General features: G+C 35.5%; 1 protein-coding gene across 15 annotated transcripts in view; it reads left to right on the top strand.

Annotated features, from left to right (window-relative positions):
- The window catches only part of STAU2 (staufen double-stranded RNA binding protein 2), a 309584-nt gene that overhangs the window by 128936 nt on the left and 154061 nt on the right, over window positions 1-26587 (top strand). For all 15 annotated transcript variants that reach the window (XM_058699866.1, XM_058699864.1, XM_058699865.1 and 12 more), the window contains 3 exons: window positions 1101-1238; window positions 9510-9641; window positions 23036-23096. In XM_058699866.1, coding sequence (XP_058555849.1) covers window positions 1101-1238; window positions 9510-9641; window positions 23036-23096 — 331 coding nt within the window. The remainder of the gene's footprint in view (window positions 1-1100; window positions 1239-9509; window positions 9642-23035; window positions 23097-26587) is intronic.

Below are 26587 nucleotides of genomic sequence, written 5' to 3'. Positions count from 1 at the left end.
GCCAGCCAGGCAATCCAGCAGTGTATAAGTTTTTTTTTTTTTTTTTTTTTTTTTTAATTTATTTTTGGGACAGAGAGAGACAGAGCATGAACGGGGGAGGGGCAGAGAGAGGGAGACACAGAATCGGAAACAGGCTCCAGGCTCTGAGCCATCAGCCCAGAGCCTGACGCGGGGCTCGAACTCACGGACCGCGAGATCGTGACCTGGCTGAAGTCGGACGCTTAACCGACTGCGCCACCCAGGCGCCCCAGCAGCAGTGTATAAGTTTTTGTTACTCCCTATCCTCACCAATCAGGGCTGTCAGATTTCTTAATTTTTGCCAAATAGATGAGTGTGAAATAGTATCTGACTGTGGTTTTAACATGCATTTTCTGAGTCTTTTTTTTTTTTTTTTTTTTTTTTTGAGAGAGAGCGAGGGCAAGAGCGCATGTGTGTGCAGAATGGGAATGGGGCAAAGGGAAAGGGAGAATCTCAAAACAGGCTCCACACAGCCTGACACATGGCTCAATCTCATGACCCTGGGATCATGGCCTGAGCCGAGATCGAGAGTTGGATACTTCACCAACTGAACCACCCAGGCACCCCCACTTTCTGAGTCATAATGAGGTTGATTATCCTTTCATATGTTTTTCTTCTGTTAAATATCTATTCATCTTCTTTGCCCATTTTTCTTTTATATTGTCTTAATACTTTTTAGGAGTTTTAAAAAATATATTTCGGATGCTGGATACATCTTTTTTTTTTAGTTATATATATTGCAAATGTCTCTTTCCAGCTCATGGCTTATCTTCTTACTTTCTTTTTGGTGTTTTTTGACGAACAGAAGTTGTGAAGCAACTCTAATATATTAAAGAGTTTAAAAGCAGCCTTAGCCCAAGTTATCAATAATGCCTTTGAGCCCTAAATCCCATAGAAGTCTTAGTTTCGGATCCATTGTATGATTTACCTTTATAAATCTTCATAAATGACTCTCCAGTTGTATTACCTTCTCTAGTCATGGTTTTGGGGTACAGAAGATGAGGGGAGAACCACTGTTTCTTAAAGGATCTGATAATAGGTTTTGCAAGCATATTTTGAAATGTTCTCAAATTATTTTTTAGGCTGGACCAGAGTATGGTCAAGGAATGAACCCCATTAGCCGCCTGGCTCAAATTCAACAGGCCAAAAAGGAGAAGGAGCCAGATTATGTTTTGCTTTCAGAAAGAGGAATGCCTCGGCGTCGGGAATTTGTGATGCAGGTACTTCTAACTTCTGTATTAGAAAACAATTTTGTAACTGCTGAAAAAAATTAGAAATCCCCAGGTTGGAATAAAGATGTGGGGGCAAGGCAAACTAGGAACTAATAACATTCATTCCTTCCAGGCCCACCTGCTTCTTGGCTGAAACATTCAAGTGTCAGGGACATGTTAGAGTAGACCATCTGGGTTTTTGAAGGGACTGTGAGTTCACACAGGTTATTTACCACAGAGTGTATAATTCAGAATGCTTATCTCTAACTTAGGTTACGCTTTGCAGTCAGGGGCTGTTAACTACTGGGGGTAGGATACGGATGGAATTAGAAACATAATTTAGAAAATAGATGTAGAAGATGGAACAGGGCCAAGAGCATGAGCTTTTGGGTTATCAGGAAGATTAGGAAAAGAAAGCTAGCTGGTGAGGACTGAGGGACTCAGAATTGCTGAGTGATTTAAGCATTTAGAGATTTAGAGATTTCGGATTGAGGCACAATGCCTAATATGTCCTCCTTTTATTTATTTACTTAAAAAAGTTTTTTTAATATTTATTCTTATTTTTGAGAGACAGCACAAGTGCTTGAACTCAAGTGGGGGAGGGGCAGAGAGAGGAAAACAGAGGATCCAAAGCAGGCTCCATGCTGTGAACGTGGAGCCCTGTAGCAGGGCTTGAACTCATGAACTGTGAGATATGACCTGAGGTGAAATCAAGAATTGATTGCTTAACTGACTGAGCCACCCAGGCGCCCCCCTCCTTTTAAAATTCTACCCATTCATCTTCATTTGCCAACTCAAGCCCCAGTAGTGAAGAAACCTTTAATTCTTATTATGCAATTTTCAAACATACCCAAAGGTGGATATTCTTAATAGTTTACTACAAATAATAATACAATGGAATAGGAATAGCATATGAGGAATATGCCCAGCATCCAAACCCAACAATTAAGATTTTTGCCACACTTACTTCAGCTATCAATTTTTCTTTTCTCCTTCCCTCTCTTTCTTCTTTTCTTGAAGTATTTCAAAGGTAATATCTAGCCACCTATCATTTTAACCTGCATACTTAGTGTATATCCCTAAAAAATATGGAAGTTTTTCTTTTGTGTTTTTACATTAGGCATGATTCATACTGATTAGAATCATCTAATATTCAATCTATATTGAAATTCTGCTTACTGTACCCAAACTGTTTTTGTTATAATTGGCTTGTCAAAGCAACTTTCTCCAATTAGACTCATAGATCTCATTTTTAAATAATCCAGTTAAAACCAACAGATATTTGTTAAGTGTTGACCATGTGGCAGACATTTTGGCACTAATACATAGTATCTCATTGATTAACTTCTCATGCATATTTAAATTTTACCTTCTTTCCCAATTTATAATCTCCACGTTTCTTTATCTCAGAGTACCTAATATAGTATATGTATATAGTAGTACCTTAAAAAACCTTTGGTGTACATTTGCTGCCTTCCGGCTTGATTGAGAGCTAGCATCTTGGGCTTTTGTTGGAGATGAAAACTTCTGATGGGAACCTCAATATCCGAAGAGGGGGGAATACTTCTATGGTAGTAAGCACAGTACTGTCTAGATGTCATTAGGACCCAGAACAGTTTTATTCTAGTATTTTACTTTGTAAAATATGGGCACTATTTTTCTTTTTACATGCTTAGCTTTAAAGAATTCTGGGAAATATTTTTAGAACTCTAAAACCTGAGGGGGGGTGGAAATCACCTAAAATTTAGACCTGTGTTAGGATAAAAACTGGCTTTGACTTTATTAAACAATTTTTTTTCTGTGGAGTATATTGAGTACCCCTTTTGAAAAAGGAATTTAGAATGTCTTAGGCCAGTTTCCATTTTATGGGTATTCATAAACATTCTAGTCAAATGGGAACATTTGGCTGTGCTTTTAAATGTTTTCACACTGAATTCATATTGTTTTTTCCCCTTCTGGAAGCCCCAGTGGATTCATTATAGTATTGCAGCAAGTTTATCAAAGTAAAGGCTTTTGTATAAACTACTTAAGCAATGTTATCATTTGTTATAATTGAATGTGGAAGTAAAATATCCAGAGATAATATGCTCATATTTATCTATCACCAAAAAAAAAAAAAAAAAAAAAAAAGGTAAGTTTGTGTGTTATAAAGTAGATGCAGTTACTTGTACTGATTATTAGACAAGGAAAATCTCTGATGACATTATCTGGGTGTTTATTTCTAGAGTGTATTTCTTAAAGCTTTTTATTATTTTAGAAAGAGGTATTTTAAGTTTTCAATGAGAAAATAATGACAACTACACCAAATTGTATATCAGCACATTCTATTATTATATATCATGAGTTAATTTTTCTACCTCTGATTAAGGTCTTCAGGTTTTAAAAAAATGCATAAAGCAAGTTTCATTTATTGTATTTGTTTTTTTTTTTTCTTTAATGTTTATTTATTTTGAGAGAGAGAGCAGGGGAGGGGCAGAGAGCGAGGGAGAGAGAAACAATCCCAAGCAGGCTCTGCACTGTCAGCACAGAGCCCATTGCAGGGCTTGATCCTATGAATGGTAAGATCATGACTTGAACTGAAACCAAGAATTGGACACTTACCTGACTGAGCCACCCTGTGCTCCTATTTTTTTTTCTTTTTTTAATGAGAGAGAAGGCACAAGTGAGTGAGGAGCAGAGAGAGAGAGAGAGAAGCAGGGCTCACCTGAAGTGGGGCTTATGTTATTTTTACCTGAAGTGGGGCTTGAGCTCACCCAATGCAGAGCTCATGCTCTACCCAAGTGGGACTGGATCTCCCCTGAACCAGGGTTCAAACTCATGAACCCATGAGATCACAACCTGAGCTGAAGTCAGATGCTTAACTGACTGAGCCACCCAGGCACGCCCATCAATTTTTTTTGTGACTCATTGAAAGTAAATCAATTAAGTCTTTGGTAAATGCTACTTTAGAACTATTTTTTTTACTTTTTTTGAGGACTTATTTAAATAATTTGTTTAAAGATAAAAACCTGGCAGTCTTAAAGTTATTGCATGGCAAAATAATTGAGCTTCTTTGTAGACAACGTTTTAATGTAAAACTATTATTTGTAATAATTTAAAAATATTGTGAATTTTTGAGGAAGATGGCTTATGAAGTTTACTTACATACTTGCTTACTTACACATTTACATGCTTTTATAATTATGTGACTTATTTTTTTGAATGTTCACTGTGTTTGTTAGCAAGGAATCAGAGTCCTTCAGCACAGTCCTCTTTTTCGATACTAGCAAATAACTCTGGGATAATTACCTGCAACATTTTGAACCATGCCACCATGTCAACTTGTGTGAGGTGAGGGGTAGGAGAATGGGAAAAATGAATCTGGAAGTACCGGTTCTAGAAGTAAGTCTTGAAGGTGTCAGAATAGGTCAGATGGAAAGCTGGCAGATACAGATCCAACATGAATGCTGAGTCGGGAACAGCATTACCCAAGAGCAGGAGACTGGAGTCAAAGAGCATCAGGCCTGGGTAGATAAATGAGATTTAGAGATGAAGCAGCAAAAGAATTGAATGAGAGCTCGTGAGGTGTATGTAGTATGTCAAAACAGCTGAAACTTTTTTTTTTTTTTTCCCCTGCTGACTGATCCTGCTTCCATTTACTTTGGCAAGTCTTTTGTCCCTCAGAGCAGTAGAGGAAGCTTCTGACGTAGCTGGCCTACTCTGTTAGCTAGCAAGCATTCCAGCAACAACACAGGGGCTGGTGAAGCTGGGAACTAACCAAACACTGGAAAAAATAGCAGGTAGCAGAGGCCTGGCTCTAGCCAGGGACTCAAGCACATTATACCTAGGGCCTGCTATATTCAGGTCAGGTGCAGGCCAGCACAGATATGGGAGATAGTATGTGTTCACCCAGCTCCAGGGATCTGCTGTGGACAGTATTAAGTATTAGATCAGTGCTTCTGAGGGAAGTCCATAGACTACTGCTGATTTGTCATAATGTGCTGGTTTCTAGTTTTAGAAGAAAGAGCAATAAAATGTTTCAAAGACAGTGCACAGATTTGAACTGTAACATTTGAGATCGTTGTTACAGAAACTCTATAAAGAATGTGTTTTCAGTGTTTCATATACAACAACTATGTCATTTAGTTCATCTTGACTTTCTTTGTCGTATATTTGCACATTGTTTATACTTAAGTTCTTTAACCACTGTGTTAGAAGTACTTGGTTCACTGAAGCTTAAACGTGGTGATGGAAATGGTAACACAAATCAAACTGAAATAATGGTGTAAGAATAAATGGCAAGCAGTACACAGTGTGGACACCAGATGGAAACTGGTATGTTCTGAGACAAGTGAAATAGCCAGTTATGCTTTAACTGTGTAGAAGTGTCATGCTTTATATCCCAAAGCTGGATTAGTTGTACAACATACCAGTTCATTACTAGTACACAGAATATTGTAATTGTGAAATTTTATTAAGGTGGCATGAAACTATTGAAGCTAATTTTTTTTTTTAAAGCAAAGCATAGTGACATCAAATTTTCATTTATAGATTGCCTGTTCAGCTTTCTTGCTCATTTTTCTACTAGCTTTAAAAAAAATTGATTTGGGTGTGCCTGGGTGGCTGGCTCAGTTGGTTAAGCATCCATCTTCTGCTGAGGTCATGATCTCACGGTCCGTGACTTTGAGTCTCATACAGGTCTCTCTGCTGTCAGTGCAGGGCCTGCTTTGGATCTTCTGTCTCCTCTCTCTGCCCCCCCCCCCCCCCACTTGTGCTTGTTCACTCTCTCTCAAAAATAAGTAAATATTAAAGAATAAATAAATAACTCTTTAAAAAAAATGATTTATCGGAATCTATATATTCTGGAATGTAAGACTTTTTCAGTTATGTGGCCTTTCAAGTATCTCCTCTTGTGTTGTGACTTTCCTTCCCCCCCCCCCCCCCCCCAGTTTTAGTGATGTTCTTTTGAGGAACAGAAGTAATTTTTTTTTTTAAGTTTATTTGTCTATTTTGGGGGTGGGGAGAGGCAGAGAGAAAGAATCCCAAGCATGCTCCGTGCTATCAGCACAGACCCGATGTTGGGCTTAATCTCACAACTGTGAAATCATGAACTGAGCCATAATCAAGAGTTGTATGCTTAACCAACTGAGCCACCCAGACACCCCCAGAAGTAATTTAATGCGGACAAATTTATCTGTCTTTTCCCTCATGTTGACTTTATAAGTGTAGACATCCAGAAGAATAATGCCCCCACCTTGTTTCTCTTCAATAGGATCTTGAATGTTCTTAGTACTTTGCATTTCCATGTAAATTTTGGAATCAGCTTGTCAAGTATTGTAAAAATCATGTGTGGGATTTTGATGGTAATTCATTGAATTTATAGGTCAATTTGAAGAGAATTGATATCATATTGAGTATTAAGTACATGAGTATGGCGTATCTATTAGGTTTATCTTAATTTTTCTCCGTGCTTATTATTTTTTTATATAAAGTTCTTAAACATCATAGGTATTTGATTTTCATTCAATGTAAATGGTATCTTTTAATAATTTTCTACTTGATTGTTGATGGGATATAACAATGCAGTTGGCTTAGGGCTCCTGGGTGTTTCAGTCGGTTAGGCTTCTGACTTCGGCTCAGGTCATGATGTCACAGTTCGTGGGTTTGGGCCCCATGTCAGGCTTTGCGCTGACAGCTCAGAGCCTGGAGCCTCCTTCAGATTCTGTGTCTCCCTCTCTCTTTTTCCCTCCTCCTACTTAGGCTTTCTCACTCTCTCAAAAATAAATACATAAATAAATATTAGAAAAATGTGGTTGGCTTTTGTATACTGTAATATACATTGAAAACTTTACACTCTCATAAAGGCTTATAATTTAGCTGTAGATATTCTTGGATTTCCTATATAAATATCATATATCCAAATGATGACAATTTGTTTTTATACTTCTAATTCTATGGTTTTTTTCTTGTCTTATTGCTCTGTCTAGGATTTGTAGTAAAATGTTAAATACTAGTAAAAATAGAGGGCATCTTTGTCTTGTTTCTAATATCAGAATTTCAACAGTAAGTATAATGTTTGTTGAAGTTTGCTATAGACTTTTTGCAGAATGCCCTATATCATATTAAGTAAGTTCCCTGTTTTCCTTAGTTTGCTAGGAGTTTTTATTATGAATGTATGGTGAGTTTTATCACATGCTTTTGCTGAATTTGTTAGGATGACCATATGTTTTGTCTCCTCAATCTGTTAATATAGCAGATTCCACTGATTGATTTTACTTGAATTTCGAATGTTAGACCAATCTTGCATTTCTGGAATAAACCTAACTTCATCATGATTTTTCTTTTTATATATTGCTTTGTTCAATATACTATATTATGCAGTTTAAACTTTAACAGTTATACTTGGGAATGAAATTGGTCTGTACATTTTCTTTCTTAAATTGTTCCTGTTGGGTTTTAGAATCAAACTGATACCTCATTGAATAATTGGGGACTGATTTCTCTTTTTCTTTTATTATGTGAAGTTTTGTAAGGTTAGCATTATTCTTTCTTAAATATTAGGTAGAACTTACTGGAGAAGCTCTCAGGAATTTTCTTCATGAACACGTTTTTAATTATTGTTTTAATTTTTTTCTTTTAGTAGTTATAGAGCTATACAGTTCTGGGTTTATTCTGTGCCAGTTTTGGTAATTTGTATTGTTCAGGAATTTTTGTACTTTCTCTAAATATTCAAAAGTTTTTAGCTAAAATACTCAATATCCCTCGTTATTTTTTAATTCTACAGAAGCTATAGTAATCTCCTATTTTCTTATTTGTGTCTTCTCTTGCTTTTCTTGATCAGTCTTAACTTTGGTTTGTCATTTTATTAGTCTTTTCAGGGAACCAACTTTTGCTTTTTTTGAATTTCTCTATTGTATTTTTTCTTTATCCTTAATTTCCCTCCTTGTCTTTATTCCATTTTCTTTGGATTTGTTTTGCTCTAATAACTTTTTGAGCTGGATGTTTAGGTCATTACTTTCCTGCCTTTCTCTAAGCTTTTATGGCTATATATTTTTTTCTAGATCCTTTAGCTGCATGCTTCAGGTTTTGATGTATTGTATTTCCATTATTATTTATTTAAAATATTTTCTAGTTTTTATTGGGATTTTTTCTCTGCCCATAGATTATTCAGACTTAATTGTTTCATTTCCAAAGTTGTGCTTATCTTCTTTCTTATTTGCTGCTTTGATCATTTGTTGAGACCAGTGTATAAAAACAAATCCCACTGTAATTGTGTATTTTTTATTTCTCCTTGTAATGCTATATACTTCTTGCTTTCTTTACTTTTAAAAAATTATTTATTTTTTCCTTTTTCTTTCCACTATAATTTTTATATTTGCATTAGCTTTTGGCACATGCATCATTAAAAGCTCTACCCAATTCAGAAAATGTACATGTGGATATGAGATGGCTGATGTATATTTAAATACGTGTGTGTGTGTGTGTGTGTGTGTGTGTGTGTGTGTGTATACATCAATGGTTTGCAAAAGGTAATTGTGGAATAGTTCTAATAATAAAAAGCTGTTTATTGACCAGTTATGATTTATTCTACAGTGTAGTTTACATACATTTTCTTATTTAATTTTCAGAACAATACAGTGACATAGATGTATTACCGTTCTTTTATTGATGAAAAAAACTGAGGCTTAGAGATGTTGACTAATTTGAATCAGTTCATACAGTTAAGAGGTAGTAGAATTGAATTTCATACCCAGTTCTGACCTGGAAATCTTTGTTCTTAACCACAATATTGAATTAACCTTTGTATATTAATTTTTCTCAGGAACTGTTTAATTTAAACCTTTGTAAACTTGGGATACAATGTAAACATTGTTTTGAATTGCACCACCATGAATTTCAGTCTTTTAGTATATTAACTTAAATAATGCTAAATGTAGTCATAACCAACATAAACTCTGTTGTAATGTGAATTTTATTTTTCTGCTTATAGAAGTATTTTTGTTTAAAAAAATCAAGTAACATAGAACTATGTATGGAAGTAAAAGTCATTTAAGATTCTATCACCCTGGGATAAACCCCCATTGCCATTTTGAGGACCATATTGTCATATTTTTCGCCACATATATTTTCACTTGTGTATATAATTTTATGTAATTGGGAGACTAGCTTAATTGCTATTTTAATTTTGGACTGAACTTTACATTTGTGAATGCTAGAGAGCATAACACATTGCTTTTGGGTATTAAGGAGTTCTTGTTTACCAAAGCAATTACCATCCATTTCTTACTTTAATCCTACCAGGTCAAAGTAGGCAATGAAGTTGCTACTGGAACAGGACCTAACAAAAAGATAGCCAAAAAAAATGCTGCAGAAGCAATGCTGTTACAGCTTGGTTATAAAGCATCCACTAGTCTTCAAGATCAACTTGATAAGGTAAGAGTTAAATTTACGTGTGCATATACCTGTCCTGTCATAATATCAAAAGCGATGAGCAAATCCATTGTTTTTTTGACTCTTAAGTAATGTGTTAATTAGTTTAAAGGTAGAAGTCAGAAGTTTTTTTTTTTTCCCTCAAGTCAGTACTCTGTATCTTTAAAGATAGATTCTTCAGGTAGAAAGTAACATCTGTTTATGGGGTGTTATATATTAATATTAAGATGAAATATTATATTCTTATAATTGGCATATACTAAATATTGTGTATATTTTTATTTTTTGTATCATTGAATATTTTATATAATACCAGTTGAATAATTTTTTAGCTTATTGACTAGTGGCTTTTGCCAGATAGCCACAGTTTTAATTTGTGCTTTTTAAAGAACACAGACTGTTAGCCTTCATTTCTGGAATACAGCTGCAAACACTAGAAATAAAGATCCTGAGTTATCCCTTTAGGGCAGGAACTGTACTGGACAGGCGCTCTATAAACTAATTTTTCTATTTACTTTAAATTTAAAAGTAAACTCAGAGGGTGTTTATTTTCTGCCAAGACTTATGTTCATGGTCCCCTATTTCTTCTGCAGCAGTTAATGACATCATTAACACCTACCTCTGTTGCAAGAGAAGCAGAGAACCCCAAATTCAGGCCTTGGCAGATAATTTGGCAGGAACTGGCTTAATTTCATTTTGTATTGTCATTGTATCTTTGTACATGTAGAAATTGTTTTTATTAATATTTTAATAAATGAAAAGTCATAAAACCAGCTTAATAATTATTTCTATCAAAAACAATATACTTTTTTCCATGACATTTTCTCATATAAGGATTCTATTTTTTAGAGATATTTTCAGTTTCTACAGGAATACGTTTCTGAAATTCAGAGTAAAAACAAAATCATCTATTAAAAAACATTTAGATATACTTTTCTTTTTAAGACAGCTGTGAATACCTAGGCAATTATTTTCAGCGATTAAGAATTATTTGTCTGTGTGGTATCGCTAGAGATTTCAATTCTGTTTTTATAACCTGGCTAGTCAATGCTTTTTCTTCTTTTAAAAGTATTTGTAACATGAAACCCAACATGTGTTCAAGATTCTGTAGTTCTTATATTGTGTATATGTTGTTTTAACTTAACACATTTATATTGACTTAAAACTAGTGAGTGATTTATAAAAATACGTCAAAATAAATCTCATAGGCATATATTTGTATGTTAAGTGAAAATAAAACAGAACAAAAAGTCAGCATTAATTTTTTTAATTTGAAAGACATTTTTTATATACCCTTTGTATTATTGGTCAGGGTTCTCCAGAGAAACAGACCAACAGGATGTATATGTATGTGTATGTATATATAATGTATGTGTGTATGTATAAATATACATATTCATACATCACTCACAGAGACTTGTTTTAAGGAATTGGCCCATGGAATTATAGAGGCTTAGCTAGTCCACAGTCTGAGGGAGAGGTCAGCCGGCTAGCGAATCAGGAGTTAAGTTTGAATCCAAAGGCATTCTGCTGGAGATTACCCTCTTGCTTCAGGGGAGGTCAACCTTTTCTTCTAGTTAGTTCTTCAACTGATTAGGCCCACCCACATTATGGAGAGAAATCTACTTTACTCAAAGTTCAGTGATTTAAATGTAAACCTTTTCCAAAAACACCCTCTCACAGAGCACCCAGAATAATGTTTGATCAAATGTCTAAGCACCAAAGTTCAGACAAGTTGGCACATAAAATTTCCCATTGCACCTAGCTAAAAGCCAAACACTTATAACTAAAGATAACAAGGTGACTGAAACCTGGTCCCTACACTCGAGAAACTAACCTTGTAAGTGTTAACAGTAAGGAGCGTTACTCATATAACAAAAATTATAGTATTCTAGAACCTACAGAACATGAAGATGAATCTGGAAAGTCAGGAATAGCCGAGACCACTATTTTTATGTGAGTTAAAGAACTTGAGGAATTATTAACTTAAGATTTGAATATGAAAGTGACACGATACGGTTTACAGTCTTCAAAAGACAATCGTGTAAGTAACGTAGTGAGTGTATTTGAGCAGGATGAGATTGAAGTCAGAGGGGCCAGTTAGGAGGCTAGCAGAACTGTTCAGGTAAAAGATACTGAGGGTCTGGACTCAGGCAGTGGTGGTAGAAAAGAGAGGGTAAAGATACCAGAGGTATTTCTGAAGTGTAAGTGATATGCTTTCAGTAGCAGATAATATGCATGGGGGATACAGGAATCAGAGGAGGAAAGCAAACCTGTAAAAAGGAAGAGAATGACTTTAAGAAATAGGTAGCAGTCATATGCTGCAGGGAGATCAAAAAAGGAAAGGACTGAATACACTGATTTGTCAATAAAAGATCTGCAGTGATTGTGGCGAAGCAACTTAAAAACCTGCAAAAGAGTTTTTAAAAAGTTGTTTTTTTTTTTAAATAAACAAGATATGTACATGGCTGAAAGAATTCAAATAACACGAAAGAATAAGTAGTCTTACTTTATCCTGAGACCCTTGGCTCTTAACCTCTCTTTTTTGAATAGCATCTCCCACAATGAGTTAATATTTGTACAGCATTTAGGATACTGTCTGAAATATATTGAATGTTATATAGGGATTTGATAAATAGAAATAAATATCCTTATAGAGATATTCTATGCATATATACTAATATGTCCCCACTTCATAAAAAATTTCAGATTTATTGAGGTGCAGTTCAGTGAATTTTGACATATGTGTCTTTATATGTGTGTACACATTCTTTAACCACCACCAGAATTAAGATTTATAATATTTCTGTTACACCATAAAAGTTCCCTTTTGTAGTTAATCTCTTCCCCTCTCCTTAGGCCCTGGCAAGCACTGATCTAATTTCTGCCTATAATTTTGCATTTCCTGAATGTCATACAAATTGGATCATACATTAGGAAGGCTTTTGTGTCTAGTTTCATAATTCCGAGATTCATCCATGTTGTTGCACTTATCATTAGTTCGTTCTTTTTTATTCTTTGTTACTGTTTTATTCTTCAACCTTTGGGCTCTTTCCAATTTGAGGCTATGATAGATTAAGTGGTTATAAACATTCATGTATAAGTCTTTATATGTGTGTATTTCTCTAGTGCATTCTTTATGTACATATTTGTATAATAAGAACACGTTACAACTTTGTTAAGAAACTGTGAAGATGTTTTCCAGAGAGGCTTTACCATTTTGTATTCCCAACGGAGTGTTTGAGACTCCAGTTATTTCACATCTTTTCCAGCTCTTGGTATGGTTGGTTTTGATAGCTTTGATCATACTAGTAGGCATATAATGCTATCTCATTGGAATTTAATTTGCATTTCCCTAATAACTGATAATGCTGAATATCCTATCATGTATTTATTTTCCATTCATATCTCTTCCCTGAAATGGCTGTTCAAAGTTTTGTCTCTTTAAAAATTGGATAGTTTGCTTTCTTACTGAGTTGTAACAGTTCTTTACATATTTTGGACACAAATCCCGTATCAGATAAAGAACTCCCCTGCCTTCTCCTTCTCTTCTTTCCTGTCCTGTCCTTTCTTCCTTTTCCACATAGGTTATCCAATTGTTCCAGCATCAACTGTTTTAAAGATTAATGCTGTTTTCATAGAATTCCCTTAGGACCTTTGCTGAAAAGCAGTTAACCACATATTTGTGGGTCTGCTTCTAGATTCTCTGTTCTGTTCCATGAATCCCTATGTCTATCCTGAAGCTATTACAACTGTATTTGGACTGTAGCTTTTTAGGTAAGGTTTGAAATCAGATAATGAACTCTTTCTTCTGTTTTTTAAAAAATATTTTGGCTGCTCTAGAGCTTTTGCATTTTCATAGAAATTTTAGAATCAATTTCTACCAAGAAAAAAAAAAAGCCAGTGGGGAAGTTTTCTTTGGAATTGCGTTAAATATATAGATCAATTTCACACAAATTGGTATCTTAACATTGAGTCTTCCAGTCCATGAACACGATCCAGCTCTCCCATTTTTTTAGTTTTTTAGAAATATCCCACAGCAATGTTTTGTACTTTTTCATAGAAATATCTTACACAGCTGTTATGTCTGTCCCTAAGTACTTCATGTTTTTGGATGCGTTATTAATGGTATTGGTTTTTAATTTCAATTTCCAATTCTTCTTTTCTAGTGTATAGAAATACAGTGGGTTTTAGATATTGACCTTGTAATCTACGACATAGCTAAACTGAGTTATAAATTGTAATAGTTTATTTTGTAGATTGGGATTTTCTGCATTGATGATTGTGTCATCTATGAATAAAGACGGTTTTATTTCTTCCTTTCCAATCTGTATATGTTTATCTATTTGTTTTGCTTTATTGCTCTGAATAGAACAACTGGTACAATGTTGAATAGAAGTAGTTGTTTGTTGAATAGGAAAGCAGATATCCTTACCTTGCTCCCCATTTTAAAAGGAAAATTATTCAGATTTCACCATTATAAATACCATGATGATTGTAGGTTTTCTTCATAGATACTCTGTATCAGTGATATTTCCTTGTATTCCTGCTTTATTGAAAGATTGTTTTTTGTTCTTTAATTATCAGTGCATGTTGAATTTTGCCCAGTGCTTTCTCTGCATCTATTGATATGTAATATAATTTTTCTGTTTAGTTTGTAACAGTGAATTTCACTGACAGATTTCTAAAATTTATGTAAAATATTTTAAAAATTACCATTTTAAGCATTTTAAGGTGAATATTTCGGTGGCATTAAGTACATTCACAATGTTGTGCAACCATTACCACTATCTACTTCCAGAACATTTTCATCATCCCAAAGAGAAACTGTACCCCATTAAACACTGACTCCTCATTCTTCTCTCTACTCAGCCCCTGGTAACCTCTGTTCTACTTTCTATCTCTATGAATTTACCTTTTCTAGGAACCTTCTGTAAGTGGAATCATACTATATTTGTTCCTTTTTGTCAGGCTTATTTTTAACTGACTGAGCCATGCAGGCACTCCTTTATCTTTTTCAAACAACCAGGTTTTGTTTCATTGATTTTCTCCATTTTTCAATTTTCAATTTTATTGATTTCTACTCTTTATTTTATCCTTCCTTCACTAGCTTTGGGTTTGATTTTCTGTTCTTTTTCTGGCTTTGTAAATTAGAAGCTAAGACTGTGGATCTGAGAACTTTCTTCTTTTCTTATATAAGATTTAATGCTGTATACTTCTCTTTATGTACTGATTTAGTTCTGTCCTACAAATTTTGACAAGATGAGTTTTTATTTTCATTCAATTCAAGATATGTTATAATTTTCCTTTTGACTTCTTTCAAGTCATATATCGCTTTTGATTTTTTGTCATCTTCTTTTATTGTTAGTGTCTCCAGTTACAAATTTGGATTTGTCCATTTCTTTCAGTTTTGTCAATTTTGTTTTGTGTACTTTGAAACTTTGTTGTTAACACACACACATACACACACACACACACACACACACACATTTGGCATTGTTATGTCTTTTTGATGACTTGGCCCCTTTATTACTATGTGATTTTTCTCTTTAGTCCTGATAATATTCCTTCCTGTGAATTCTGCTTTGTCTTGATGTTAAATAGCCATCCCAGTTTTATTTTGATTAGTGTTTGCATGGAATATTTTTCTCCCATCATTTTGGCCTGTGTCTTTACATTTAAATTGCTTTCTTTTCATAAGAGACTCTTAAAAACTGAGAACAAACTGAGGGTTGATGGGGGGTGGGAGGGAGGGGAGGGTGGGTGATGGGCATTGAGGAGGGCACCTTTTGGAATGAGCATTGGGTGTTGTATGGAAACCTATATGACAATAAATTTCATATAAAAAATAAATTGCTTTCTTTTAGAAAACATATAATTGGGGGGCGCCTGGGTGTCACAGTCGGTTAAGCGTCCGACTTCAGCCAGGTCACGATCTTGCGGTCCGTGAGTTCGAGCCCCGCGTCAGGCTCTGGGCTGATGGCTCGGAGCCTGGAGCCTGTTTCCGATTCTGTGTCTCCCTCTCTCTCTGCCCCTCCCCCGTTCATGCTCTGTCTCTCTCTGTCCCAAAAAAAAAAAAAAAAAGAAAAAAAAAAGAAAACATATAATTGGGTCTTGCTTTTTAAAATCTATTTTGACAGTCTTTTAGTTGAGGGTAATTAGAACATTTGCATTTATTATAGTTATTGATATGGTTGGATTTAAATCTTACTAATTATTTCTCTTTACCCATTTGTTCTTTGTTCACACTCTTCTTTTTGACCACTAATATGGTCATAGATTTTACTTTTCTGTATGCCTCTATGACCTCCTATTGTGATTATACTGTGTATGTTTCAAAGACCTCCTATTGTGGTCGTACATTTTACTTCTGTATATAGTATAAGCTTACAGTTTTTTGAGCTCTATTTTTTGTTGTTTATTTATTATTACTAATTATGCTTTATATAGTCATCATTTTATGTGGTTAAAATGAGAAAAAAGCGTTGTATATTTACCCTCATTTTTACCATTTTCAGTATGCTTCATTTATTTGTATCGATCCATATTCATGAATACATGTTCATTTGTGTGGATTTCTTTCTGGTATCATACTCCTGCTTATAGAACTTACTCTACAACTACTTGTATTAATAAGTCTACTGGCAGTGATTTCTCTCAGCCTTTGTTGGATGAAGAAGTCCTTATTTCATCTTCATTTTTGCAAGTTTTTTTTTTTGGCTGGATATAGGATTCTGGATTTTTTTCTTTATTTCCTTAAAGGAGTCTCCCTTATATTTATGGTTTCACTTTCCATGGTTTCGGTCAGAAACCTGCAGTCACCTACAGGTCTGGAAACTCATCAGAAGGTTAATAGTTGCCTAACTGCACATTAGAATGCCTAGGTCATTCACCTCACTTCATCTCATCATGTAGGCATTTTATCATTTCACATCATTGCACAAATAGTATTGTACGAGAACATATTTTGAGAGAAAGACCACATTCACATAACTTATTATAGTGTTATAATGGTTCTATTTTATTATTATTTTTATTGTTAATCTCTTACTGTGGCTAATTTATAAATTAAACATTGTCATAGGTGCATATATATAGGAAATAACATCACATATATAGGGTTTGTTACTGTCCGTGGTATCAGGCATCCACTGGGGAACTTGGAATGCATCTCCTGTGGATAAGGGGCACAACTTTACTTATGAAGATCTTGTTTCATTGTCTTTTGACGTGTGTAGCTTTTGATGTCATTTCTGCTGTAATTCTTACCTGCTCTTTCCTCCTCGTATATTTTTTTCCCTTTGAAGGCTGTCAAAATTTTCCTTTTTCATGAGTTCTCAGCAGTTTGACTGTGATGTGTCTAAGTATGATTTTTTTCTTTTTTCCTTTACCCTTCTATCTTCTCCCCTGTCCTTCCTCCTTCCATCCTCCTTTTCTTCCTCTTCTTCATCCATTTATTCTCCTTTTTGTATTTTTCCTGCCTTAGTGGTCTCTGAACATGGTATCTGCGGGTTTTTTTTAAGTTTTTATTTATTTATTTTTCAATATATGAGATTTATTGGTAAATTGGTTTCCATACAACACCCAGTGCTCATCCCAAAAGGTGCCCTCCTCAGTACCCATCACCCACCCTGCCCTCCCTCCCACCCCCCATCAACCCTCAGTTTGTTCTCATTTTTTAACAGTCTCTTATGCTTTGGCTCTCTCCCACTCTAACCTCTTTTTTTTTTCTGCGTTTTGTTATAATTCAGTTATTTTGTCAAATTCTCAGCTATTATCATTTCAAATGTTTCTTATTCTTTGTTTCTTCTCTTCTGTGGAATTTCCAGTTACACACTTGTTAGACTGTTGGTATTGTTTTATAGCTCCAGTATTTTTGTTCCTTTTAATTTTTCACTCTTTTTTCCCCCCCTGTGCTTCAGTTTGAGTAATTTCTATTGATTTATCTGTAGTTTTACTGATTATTTCTTAGTTGTATCCATCTGTTAATAATGACGTCAGCATTCATTTTCATCCATGTCTCACCCCCAGGATTTCCATTTGCTTTTGTTCTATAGTTTCTATCTCTCTGTTGAAATTTCCCATATGTTTATGCATGTTGTCTTTTATGTTAAATCTTCTAACCTGTTAGTCATAGATATTGTAAAGTTTATTTCTTGTCATTGTAGCATCTGGGTCATCTCTGGGTCCTGTTTTCTTGACTTCTTTATCTTCTGACAACGGGTTATTCTTGTGATTTTGGATGTCTCATAATTTTTTAATAAATGGTGGATGTTGTGTATTGAGAAATCATGGAAGCTGAGTTAGTATTTATGTTGAGAAATAGGCGTCTCTCTTCTGTCAGACTGTTAGTGTGGAGGGTGGCATCCATCTTGTCATAGTTGAGCCCATTTTGAGTTTTGTTGCTGCTGTCATCACTACTGACTTCAAATTCCTTCAGTACTGGTATCTGTACTCTGTGTGGGGTGAGGTTTGGGGGTGGGTTTTTCCTCAGTGTTTCTGCTCCGCCCTTACATTTCAGCAGTCCTTCTTCACTGTGCCAGGGGGTGAGGGCTTTGTGTATACTCTGCAGTCAGCTGTTGGTGCTTATTACTTGGTTATGAATGCGGTGGGTATGGGAACATAGTTCATGATTTTCTTGCCCAGCCTCATTCTCAGTCAGACTTTGTGTGCCTGGGTCTCAGAGGTGGGTTTTTATCAGTGTTTCTGCTTCCTTCCCCATGGTGGCCAAACTTGACTTTGGATCTGTGGGTGCTCTTGGGTGCAAGAGAATGTCCTGTCCCCTTGTCAGCATTTTCAGACCTATGCTTTATATTGGGGCAGGGCCTTGCTTTCAGGAGGGTTTTATACTCCTTTTTTTCCAGGGGCAAGTAGATTTTGCTTTTACTCCTTTTCCAGAAGCAACAAGTCTTTGCCTAAGCTTCTGGGGCAACAGAATTTCTTGTCTCTACCCCAGAGGCAGTTGGTATTTGTTTTTCCCCTTTCTCTAGTGGCTTGAGCTTTTTGCTTTGTATAAAAGAAAAGTCTAGGGGCGCCTGGGTGGCTCAGTCGGTTGAGCGCCGACTTCGGCTCAGGTCACGATCTCGCGGTCCGTGAGTTCGAGCCCCGCATCGGGCCCCTGTGCTGACAGCTCAGAGCCCGGAGCCTGTTTCAATTCTGTGTCTCCCTCTCTCTGACCCTCCCCCATTCATGCTCTGTCTCTCTCTGTCTCAAAAATAAATAAAAAACGTTAAAAAAATAAATAAATAAAAGAAAAGTCTAGAGAAGTGTGTAAAGTTCCATGCTTTCCTCTCAGTGGCAGACATTCACCAGCTGCATACCTGCTCCACTGAGTGAGGCTCTCTCTGGTTTCCAGTTGTACCTCTGATTGTCTTCCTCAGTGTTCAGGAGAGGCCCATGGAAAAGAGCTTCTGCCAGAAGATCCTGGTTTTTCTGAATTATTGTGCTAGCCCACACTCAGTCTTTTAGAATTTATTGGCATTTCATGTACTTTCTTCTCACCTGCGTTGAGAACGTTCATCTCTTCCTTCCTTGCTCCACCAGTGTTGAAACACTTTGAGAGTCTTGCCTCTCCCCAGAGGGATTTGTCACACACTTTCACTTCACTTACGTGCTTTACAATCTCAGATCTCTGATGGTTCAAGACAAGTTATGACTTTTTACGTTTCCTGGTGCTTTCTCATTGATAACGTTTCTACATTCTAAGGAAAAGTGGAACATTCTTTACACCTTTTCAAGGTATACTGTTCTTACATCTTGATTTTCTTTTCCACTCATATATTGGGGTTTCATTTATATCTTGGAGTTTGTTCTACATCAAGACGTAACTAACATATGCTTCATTTTTTTTTGTTGTTTTTGTTAGAGAGTGCAAGTGGGGGAGACAGAGGAAGAGAGGGAGGGAGGGAGGGAGGGAGGAAGGGAGAGAGAGAGAGAGAGAGAGAGAGAGAGAAAGAGAGAGAAAGAGAAAGAGAAAGAGAGAAAGAGAATCTCAAGCAGGCTCCACACCCAGCACAGAGCCCATGACCTGAGGTGAAATCAAGAGTAGGATGCTGAACTGACTGAGCCACTGGGAGTCCCCTTCACTCTTTTTTATATTTGATTATTATATTGGTCGAAGTAATACTCATATATGTATAAAAAGTCAAGATTTTTTCAAGATTAATAGTATAAGGGCTCAAGATTTATAATAAACAGAAATATGCTGTTCTGCCCTGCTACTGGCCATTTCTGCTTCTCTTTTTCAGAGGCAACCATTTAGCTGTTTGTTCTATTATTTTTATGTTGTCGGTTGTTCATATTGCTATTTCTAAATTTTTCATTTTTAGATAGTATCTGAGTGCTTGCTATGAAAAATGAAGACTTAACTCTCATACACATATTCCACATGTATACTTCTCTGCATCTTTCTAACTTATTCTTAAGACTCTCTGCCAAGTAAACACATCATGTAATTTTTTTGTTTTTTTTGTTTTTTGTTTGTTTTTTTTTAATCTTTCTTGGAGCTCTTTATCCTCTTCTAATTTGGGATGATTGATAGGTCCGCTACAGATCTACTATTTTGGTTCTTCTCTTCACCATTATTTTGAAAATTTTTTTTGCCTCTCTCCCTTGTTGAGTTGCCTGTTTTCTGGATGGTTTCTCTTGTTCTTGATCTACTTCCTTATTTTGATGGGCACATACTTTAGTAGATTCCCTGTAGAAGATACTTGAGAAGTAAATATTTTTTGAGATCTTGTAGGTCTGAACTCTTTTATTTCCCACACACTTAATTCATAGTTTTTCTGAGATATAATTCTAAATTGGAAATAATTTTTTCACAGATTTCTGAAGGCATTGCACCAGTGTTTTCTGCCTCCCAGGACTACTCTTGAAACTCCATAGCCTTCTGATTCTTCAGCCTATATATGAAACTTTTATGTTTTTTTCCCCCTCTTTAGGCTTTTCTGACTTTCTTTTCCCAGGGGTTCTGAAATTCATGGATAATTGACTTGATGTGTGTATTCTTTAGTAAATCACGTTGGGCATTTGGATTTCTTTTAACCCTTTTATTATTGTTTTTTTTTAACCAATGACCCCAGGGATAGGGGACCAGGGGAGGGGGCTGGAGGGGAAGTGAGGCCTGAACCCCACTGCATTTGGATTTCAATCTAGAGATAAATATTCTTTAAGTGGGAATTTTCTTATTATATTATTTCCTTGGTAATTTCTTTCCTTCCATTGTTGCTATTGTTTCTTTCTGGGATGCCTGCTAGTCATATGGATAATCTTCTGATCTTTCCTTCCTTCCTCCCTTCCCCCCTCCCTTCCATCTCTCCCTACTTTTGTTCTGTTTTCTAGGATATTTCTGTAACTGTGTCTTCCAGTCCTTTGAAATTGCTTACTTTGGCTATTGTATTTTTGACCTCCTAGAGCTCTTCTTCATCCTCAGAATATTCCTTTTTATAACCTCCTATTCTTGTTTAGTTGTTATAATATTTCTTTCATGGCTCTGGGAACTTGGCAAAATGTTAACCTTTTTTTGGAAGTTTTATTCTGTTCCCTGTGTTAATTCTGCCATTCCTTGTAGGTCAGAAGCCTGGCTTTTTCTTCTAGGCCAAAATGAAGAAGGGCACTGGGGGTCTTCTCTTCCAGGATAAGTGTAGATAGACTCTATCTCCTCATTTGCAATGTGGCCCTTCACTCCCACCTACAGCTGTGCCAGGTGTTCAGAGTCTCTGTTTTAGCCTTTTCTAAGAGGACCCCTCTTAAGAAATCTGTCTTTTTGGGGTCAAAGAGGTGACCTGGAGATTTCATAGCACTTTGAAAGACGTCCAGTCAGTCTTTCTGTTTTCAGGTCCTTTCAACATTCATCTTTAGAAATACCAGGTGTGCTTCTAATTCCTGGGGCTTTCTGGGATCCTGGGGGCACAAATCAGTTTACTTTTTTGTAAGGTCTTTGTTGGCTTCTCACTCTTCAGACTAGTTTTAGCCTATTCACATCTGCTAGGTCAGTTACAACTTGTGTATCTGCTTTTCAGCTTCCAGACTTTGGTAGGCTTCTCTCTTCTGCTGTTGACTCCTTTCATATTCTGTTTGGGGGGGTAGGTGGGCAGAAGACAGGGAGAGAGAGTTTATGGACTATTGGGTTATCAATTTAGAGATGTTTGGGGAGAGACAGATTACTCCTTCTGTTCATTCTGTTATGTTTAAGAAGAAACCTTACAAAAGTCATTTTATTAGAGTGTTGGGGTAGAAATCAAAGAACAGTAGGCTTGAGATTCAGTTGAAGGTAAAAAATTAGACATAGGGAATATAATCTAATATTTAACCTTGGTTATAAGTAGAATAACAGGAGGAATGAAATGCTAAATTTATTATTACCAATTTCAGCTGAGCCCTCATCTGCCTGAGAATCTGCATTCTTTTAATCTGCCTGCTCTTCCCCTCCCTTGGGTGACTCATTCCTTACTACACTTTCTTCAAACTAGAAGTCTCTCAGTGATCTCGTATTGTGTAGCACAGAGAACGTGGAACTGGGGTCTCCCCAGATCTTCCATCAACATCCATCTGCATTTACGAACATTTACTCCTCCTCTGTCCTTCCACAATGGTAATCTATTTGCAAGAATTGTATTTTGTGCTTATATGTGGAGTTAATCCATTTGAATGTTGGCATCTGATAATGTAAATATAAAATGCTGATTATAATAAGAATATGTCTCTTCCCCCCGAGTACTTTGTATCAATAATACCAGCTTCACACAAAGAGAACATAGCCAGTTAAAGACACTTATTAATTTGACTAAAATACTACTTCAAAATATCTTAGTTTCTCTGGATGTATTTTTATCTGAAACAGAGATCAAATCATTTGACAGAGTTAGGATATTACAGGTTTTACTTAAAGTTTGGACTTAGTTTTCAATTTTCTGTGTATGTCATTAGCAATGTTGCATGACCCTTGTCATAGAACTTTTACAGAACAGACACAGTAATATTTCTATTGTTAATTTGACCTCAGGAGCGATAAAGCAGCTCTTTTAGTCACTTCAGTATTTGTGACGATTATTATTGTTTACTGTTTGAATAAGAATTGTTTACTTTTTAACCATCTAAATAGAGCCCACGTTGTATATGATGCATGTACTGAATATGGGGCTTTCTTGATTACTTAAGTTGTAAATTTAGATGAACAGATAAAAGTAGGAGACATAAGAATAGATTCTCCTGTAGAAAAGGAAGAAATGATACTGTTCATACTAGTTACTTTTGTGTCCATGGTCCTCGCATCAGAGATAGAATAAGCAGAATAATTATTTGAGAGACTTTTGTCCTTGCTTTAGTTGATTAGTTAACTTTTTTCTTTTTGAATAAATCTATTTCTCTGGATTTAAACAATTGATTTAATCTTTCAGACAGGGGAGAACAAAGGATGGAGTGGTCCAAAGGCTGGGTTTCCTGAACCAACAAATAACAGTAAGTTTTCACTTTCATGTTAACTACACTTGATGTTCGTCATTGGTCCAGTAATTAGTCTGGTGCCGGGTATTTATTGGATCTGTTTGGGCCGGAGATGTCACATGGAAGACAAGGAAGTTGTGGTGTTTGCTTTCCTGGAACTGACAGAAGACATAAGCACTGAAGTTCTTAGCATGGTTTAGTCACCGCAGAGATAGTACCCTTTACTCCACATGGTAATGATCTAATTTTTAAGTTGTTTTTATTGCAACATTGTTATAATATAAAAGAATCAAAAAAGTAAAGCAATTATCTCTAAGTCCGTTATACGCTAAATCAACTGTTTCATGTTTCAGTTCTTTTTAGGTACACACACGTTTTTACATAATTATAATATACATGGAAGTTTGTACTGTGTTTTCATTTAACATAGTAATAAACATTTTTCACATTGTACCGAGTTGTTAGAATTTTTAATGTTTTATTAAATTTACATAAAATTGTGAGCAATTTCATTCCAATTATAGTGTCGTCAACATGTAAAAATCTCCAGTTTATTTCTTTTTTCAAAGGTACATGATCAAGCTGTGGAAGCTCATTTGTCTTTCTTTAACTTCTTCCCATCTCTCCCAAAAAGTATCTATTTTCCCTAATGTGACCATTTTACTGTAAATTGGTAAAACAAAATAGCCAGCCTGTGAAGACTCTATGAAATGAAGTCCTCAGTGAAGCCAAATTTATATCCTTTCTGACTGTTTCTCTTCCTTACAACTTCTGGAAGCTGACTAAGCCTAAATATGTAAATTGTCATAATGAACAGTATTCTTTGATATTCACAGCTTATCTCTTGATGTATAATGAAATTAGTAACAAACTTTTATCAAAGCACACTTCTGAGAATTGAATTCTTGGGTCATCAAAACGAGCCTCTTGAAAAGAATATTTCAGTGAGGTAATTGTATTCATGAGTTACTTTCTGGGAATAACTTAAATAATTTAATATGACTCTGAGCCTTTGGTCTCTCTATATAAGAATGATGAATGTGATAGGCTTAGCACATAGCCCAAGGGAAAAAAAAAATGGAGATCAGTTCAGGACTCTCAGAAAGTTTGTGTTTAATTCCTTTGATGTTTGAATATACAGGTGTATGATTATTTGGTACGGGATTGTAAGCATTAAATTGATCTTGGTTATATATAAAGTACTTAGCATGGTGTCTGTTTCCTAGTAAGCACATAGTGATTGTTGATTTTCTTCTATGCCTTCTCCCTCCCTTTTTAAATAAAAATTACATAATTCTATGTAGGTTTAACAAAAATTCCATGCTTACGCTTTTTATCTGTCAGACGTTTTTCATGAACAGTGTATCTGTAGTTTGTATTGGAATAGTTACTTTTGGCACTAGATACTTTTTCAAAGAATATAAACACTATACGTTTGAATATGGAAGTTGGATGGTTATTAACTTGATAGTTTTAACATGAAATCACATTATAGATAACCTGCAAACTCCATCATTTAACAGTGACATTTTGGCTCTTAATTTTATGTGTTTGTTGATTTTTTTTAAACGTGCTAAGGGGTTTTGGGACTTACTTGCAAGTAGGGGAAGAGATGGCACAAAGAGGCCAGTGAGTTTCAGTGATCAGAAATGTGTAAGAATGCTACAAGATTTGCTTTAGACATAATGTTAGAAGTGATAAAGCTGTTTGGAGTCAGTGTAAAACTTAACCAAACTGTTCACACTTTAGAACTTTCTTCGGTCTCCAGTAGTTCGAATTGAGTATTTGAAAGAAGGATATGATCCCTCAGCCCTTCCAAACTCCGAGAGGTGAGAAAGCCAATATCAGGGTCCTTCCCTCTGATCAGGTCCCTGCCTCAGGTTACCACCGAGGATGAGGGCAGCTCCACTCTGAAATGTAACTGTTTTACTCCCTGATAGCAGGAGCTCTCCAGCAGTGCCCCATGTCCTCTGAAATACGTTAGGAAAAAGTTAGTTTCTTAGCAATTGGTCATTCAGGTGATGAATCTGTTACCTGAAAATTAATTTAAATTTGTATATGACGGTAACATTCATGTTAGATTCTTTCCTGCGTAATTCCCTAAGTTTGAAATTCTGCCCTGAGTGGTTTCTGTCCCTTGAAGAATGTCCGTGTTAAGAGTTTTGCAGGCAAAGGTCAGAGCAGGCATCTCTTAGGATGGCACATGTGGGGGAAGAGAGGAATTTGAGGTTGTCAGTGCTGTCTGCCCCTCTGGCATATTTTCAGACTTTGAACAACTCATTTCACATCTTCTAATTCAATGCACGTGCCAGTTTATCATGCTGAGTATCTTTAATGATCTAACATTTGTAAAACGAGTAACTATTCTTGAATAACATCTGAAAAGGTAACATATTACTTTGTAAAAAACAGAATGGTATCATAAAATGACTCTTTACAGTGTTTTCTTTATTAAACTTTATATTATTTTACAAATTGTACTTAGCGAAGCATTATTTTGATAAATATTATGAAATTAACTTGGAACCATAGTGTACAAAAATTAAAGGCAGGGAATGCAGAATTGGAAAGGAGAAAGAAGATAATTTTAACCTGGCACAGCTAACACCTAACAATAAGTAGACCAAAAAAGTTCATGTACATGTGCATTTAATTTTTGAAGTGGAAGATATGTTTTTTTAAGATTACAGTCATAAGAAACTGCTAACAATTACAACAAAAAATAGTTTAAATGGTTTTGCAAGTGATCGTGATTGCATAGCCTGGCTCCTGGCTTGATTGCCTGCAGATTTAAAATATGGACCTAATTTTTGCATACTTCTCAGGCTTTCTTCATTGTATTGAATTGCAGCAAAAGGTAGACTGTTCTTAGTGTGTTTTTACCCTTTGAATCACTGTCATAGTCATGTTGAAGTGCAAGAACACATAACTTTGTAATGTGAGGTTTGTGTTAAATGTAGCATGGGGCAATTTTATGCTTGGCATACACATAAAAAGATAGATTTTTACAGATGAATGACTAACAGGTTTTTAAAAAGATCATGGATTTTAAAGATCTACTGACAGCTCATGGAAAACTTTGTAAAATATTTAGATACAGTTCAGTTGATAATATCTTTTATTTTGTATTCACATTCCATGTTTCTTATTAATACAGGGTTTTACTTAAAAACAGGTTCATTGTTTCTTAAAGGTGAACTCTAGCTTAATTCAAAATTGGACTAAGCTCAAAGGTATTCACTGGTATGTGCTGAATCCACCCACTAAAAGATTATTTGGAGGCATTTTTCACATAAATATTTTTCCGTTAACCTTTTAAAAAGTTTTATTTAGCCCCTGTGAAATATGCTGGCTCTTCTAGGTTCATTAGAGATGACCCAGGACAAATACTTTTGGGATGGGATAGAATTCTTATCGACCTTTACAGTATTGTAGCTGGCTTGCCATTTTTTGGTCACTTTTGTGTCCCATCCATTTATTATTAAACTCTGTATCTACATCCTGAA

The sequence above is a fragment of the Neofelis nebulosa genome, chromosome 14 (assembly GCF_028018385.1).
Source record: "Neofelis nebulosa isolate mNeoNeb1 chromosome 14, mNeoNeb1.pri, whole genome shotgun sequence".
Taxonomy (NCBI): Eukaryota; Metazoa; Chordata; class Mammalia; order Carnivora; family Felidae; genus Neofelis; species Neofelis nebulosa.
This window is presented reverse-complemented; position numbering and strand designations above follow the sequence as displayed.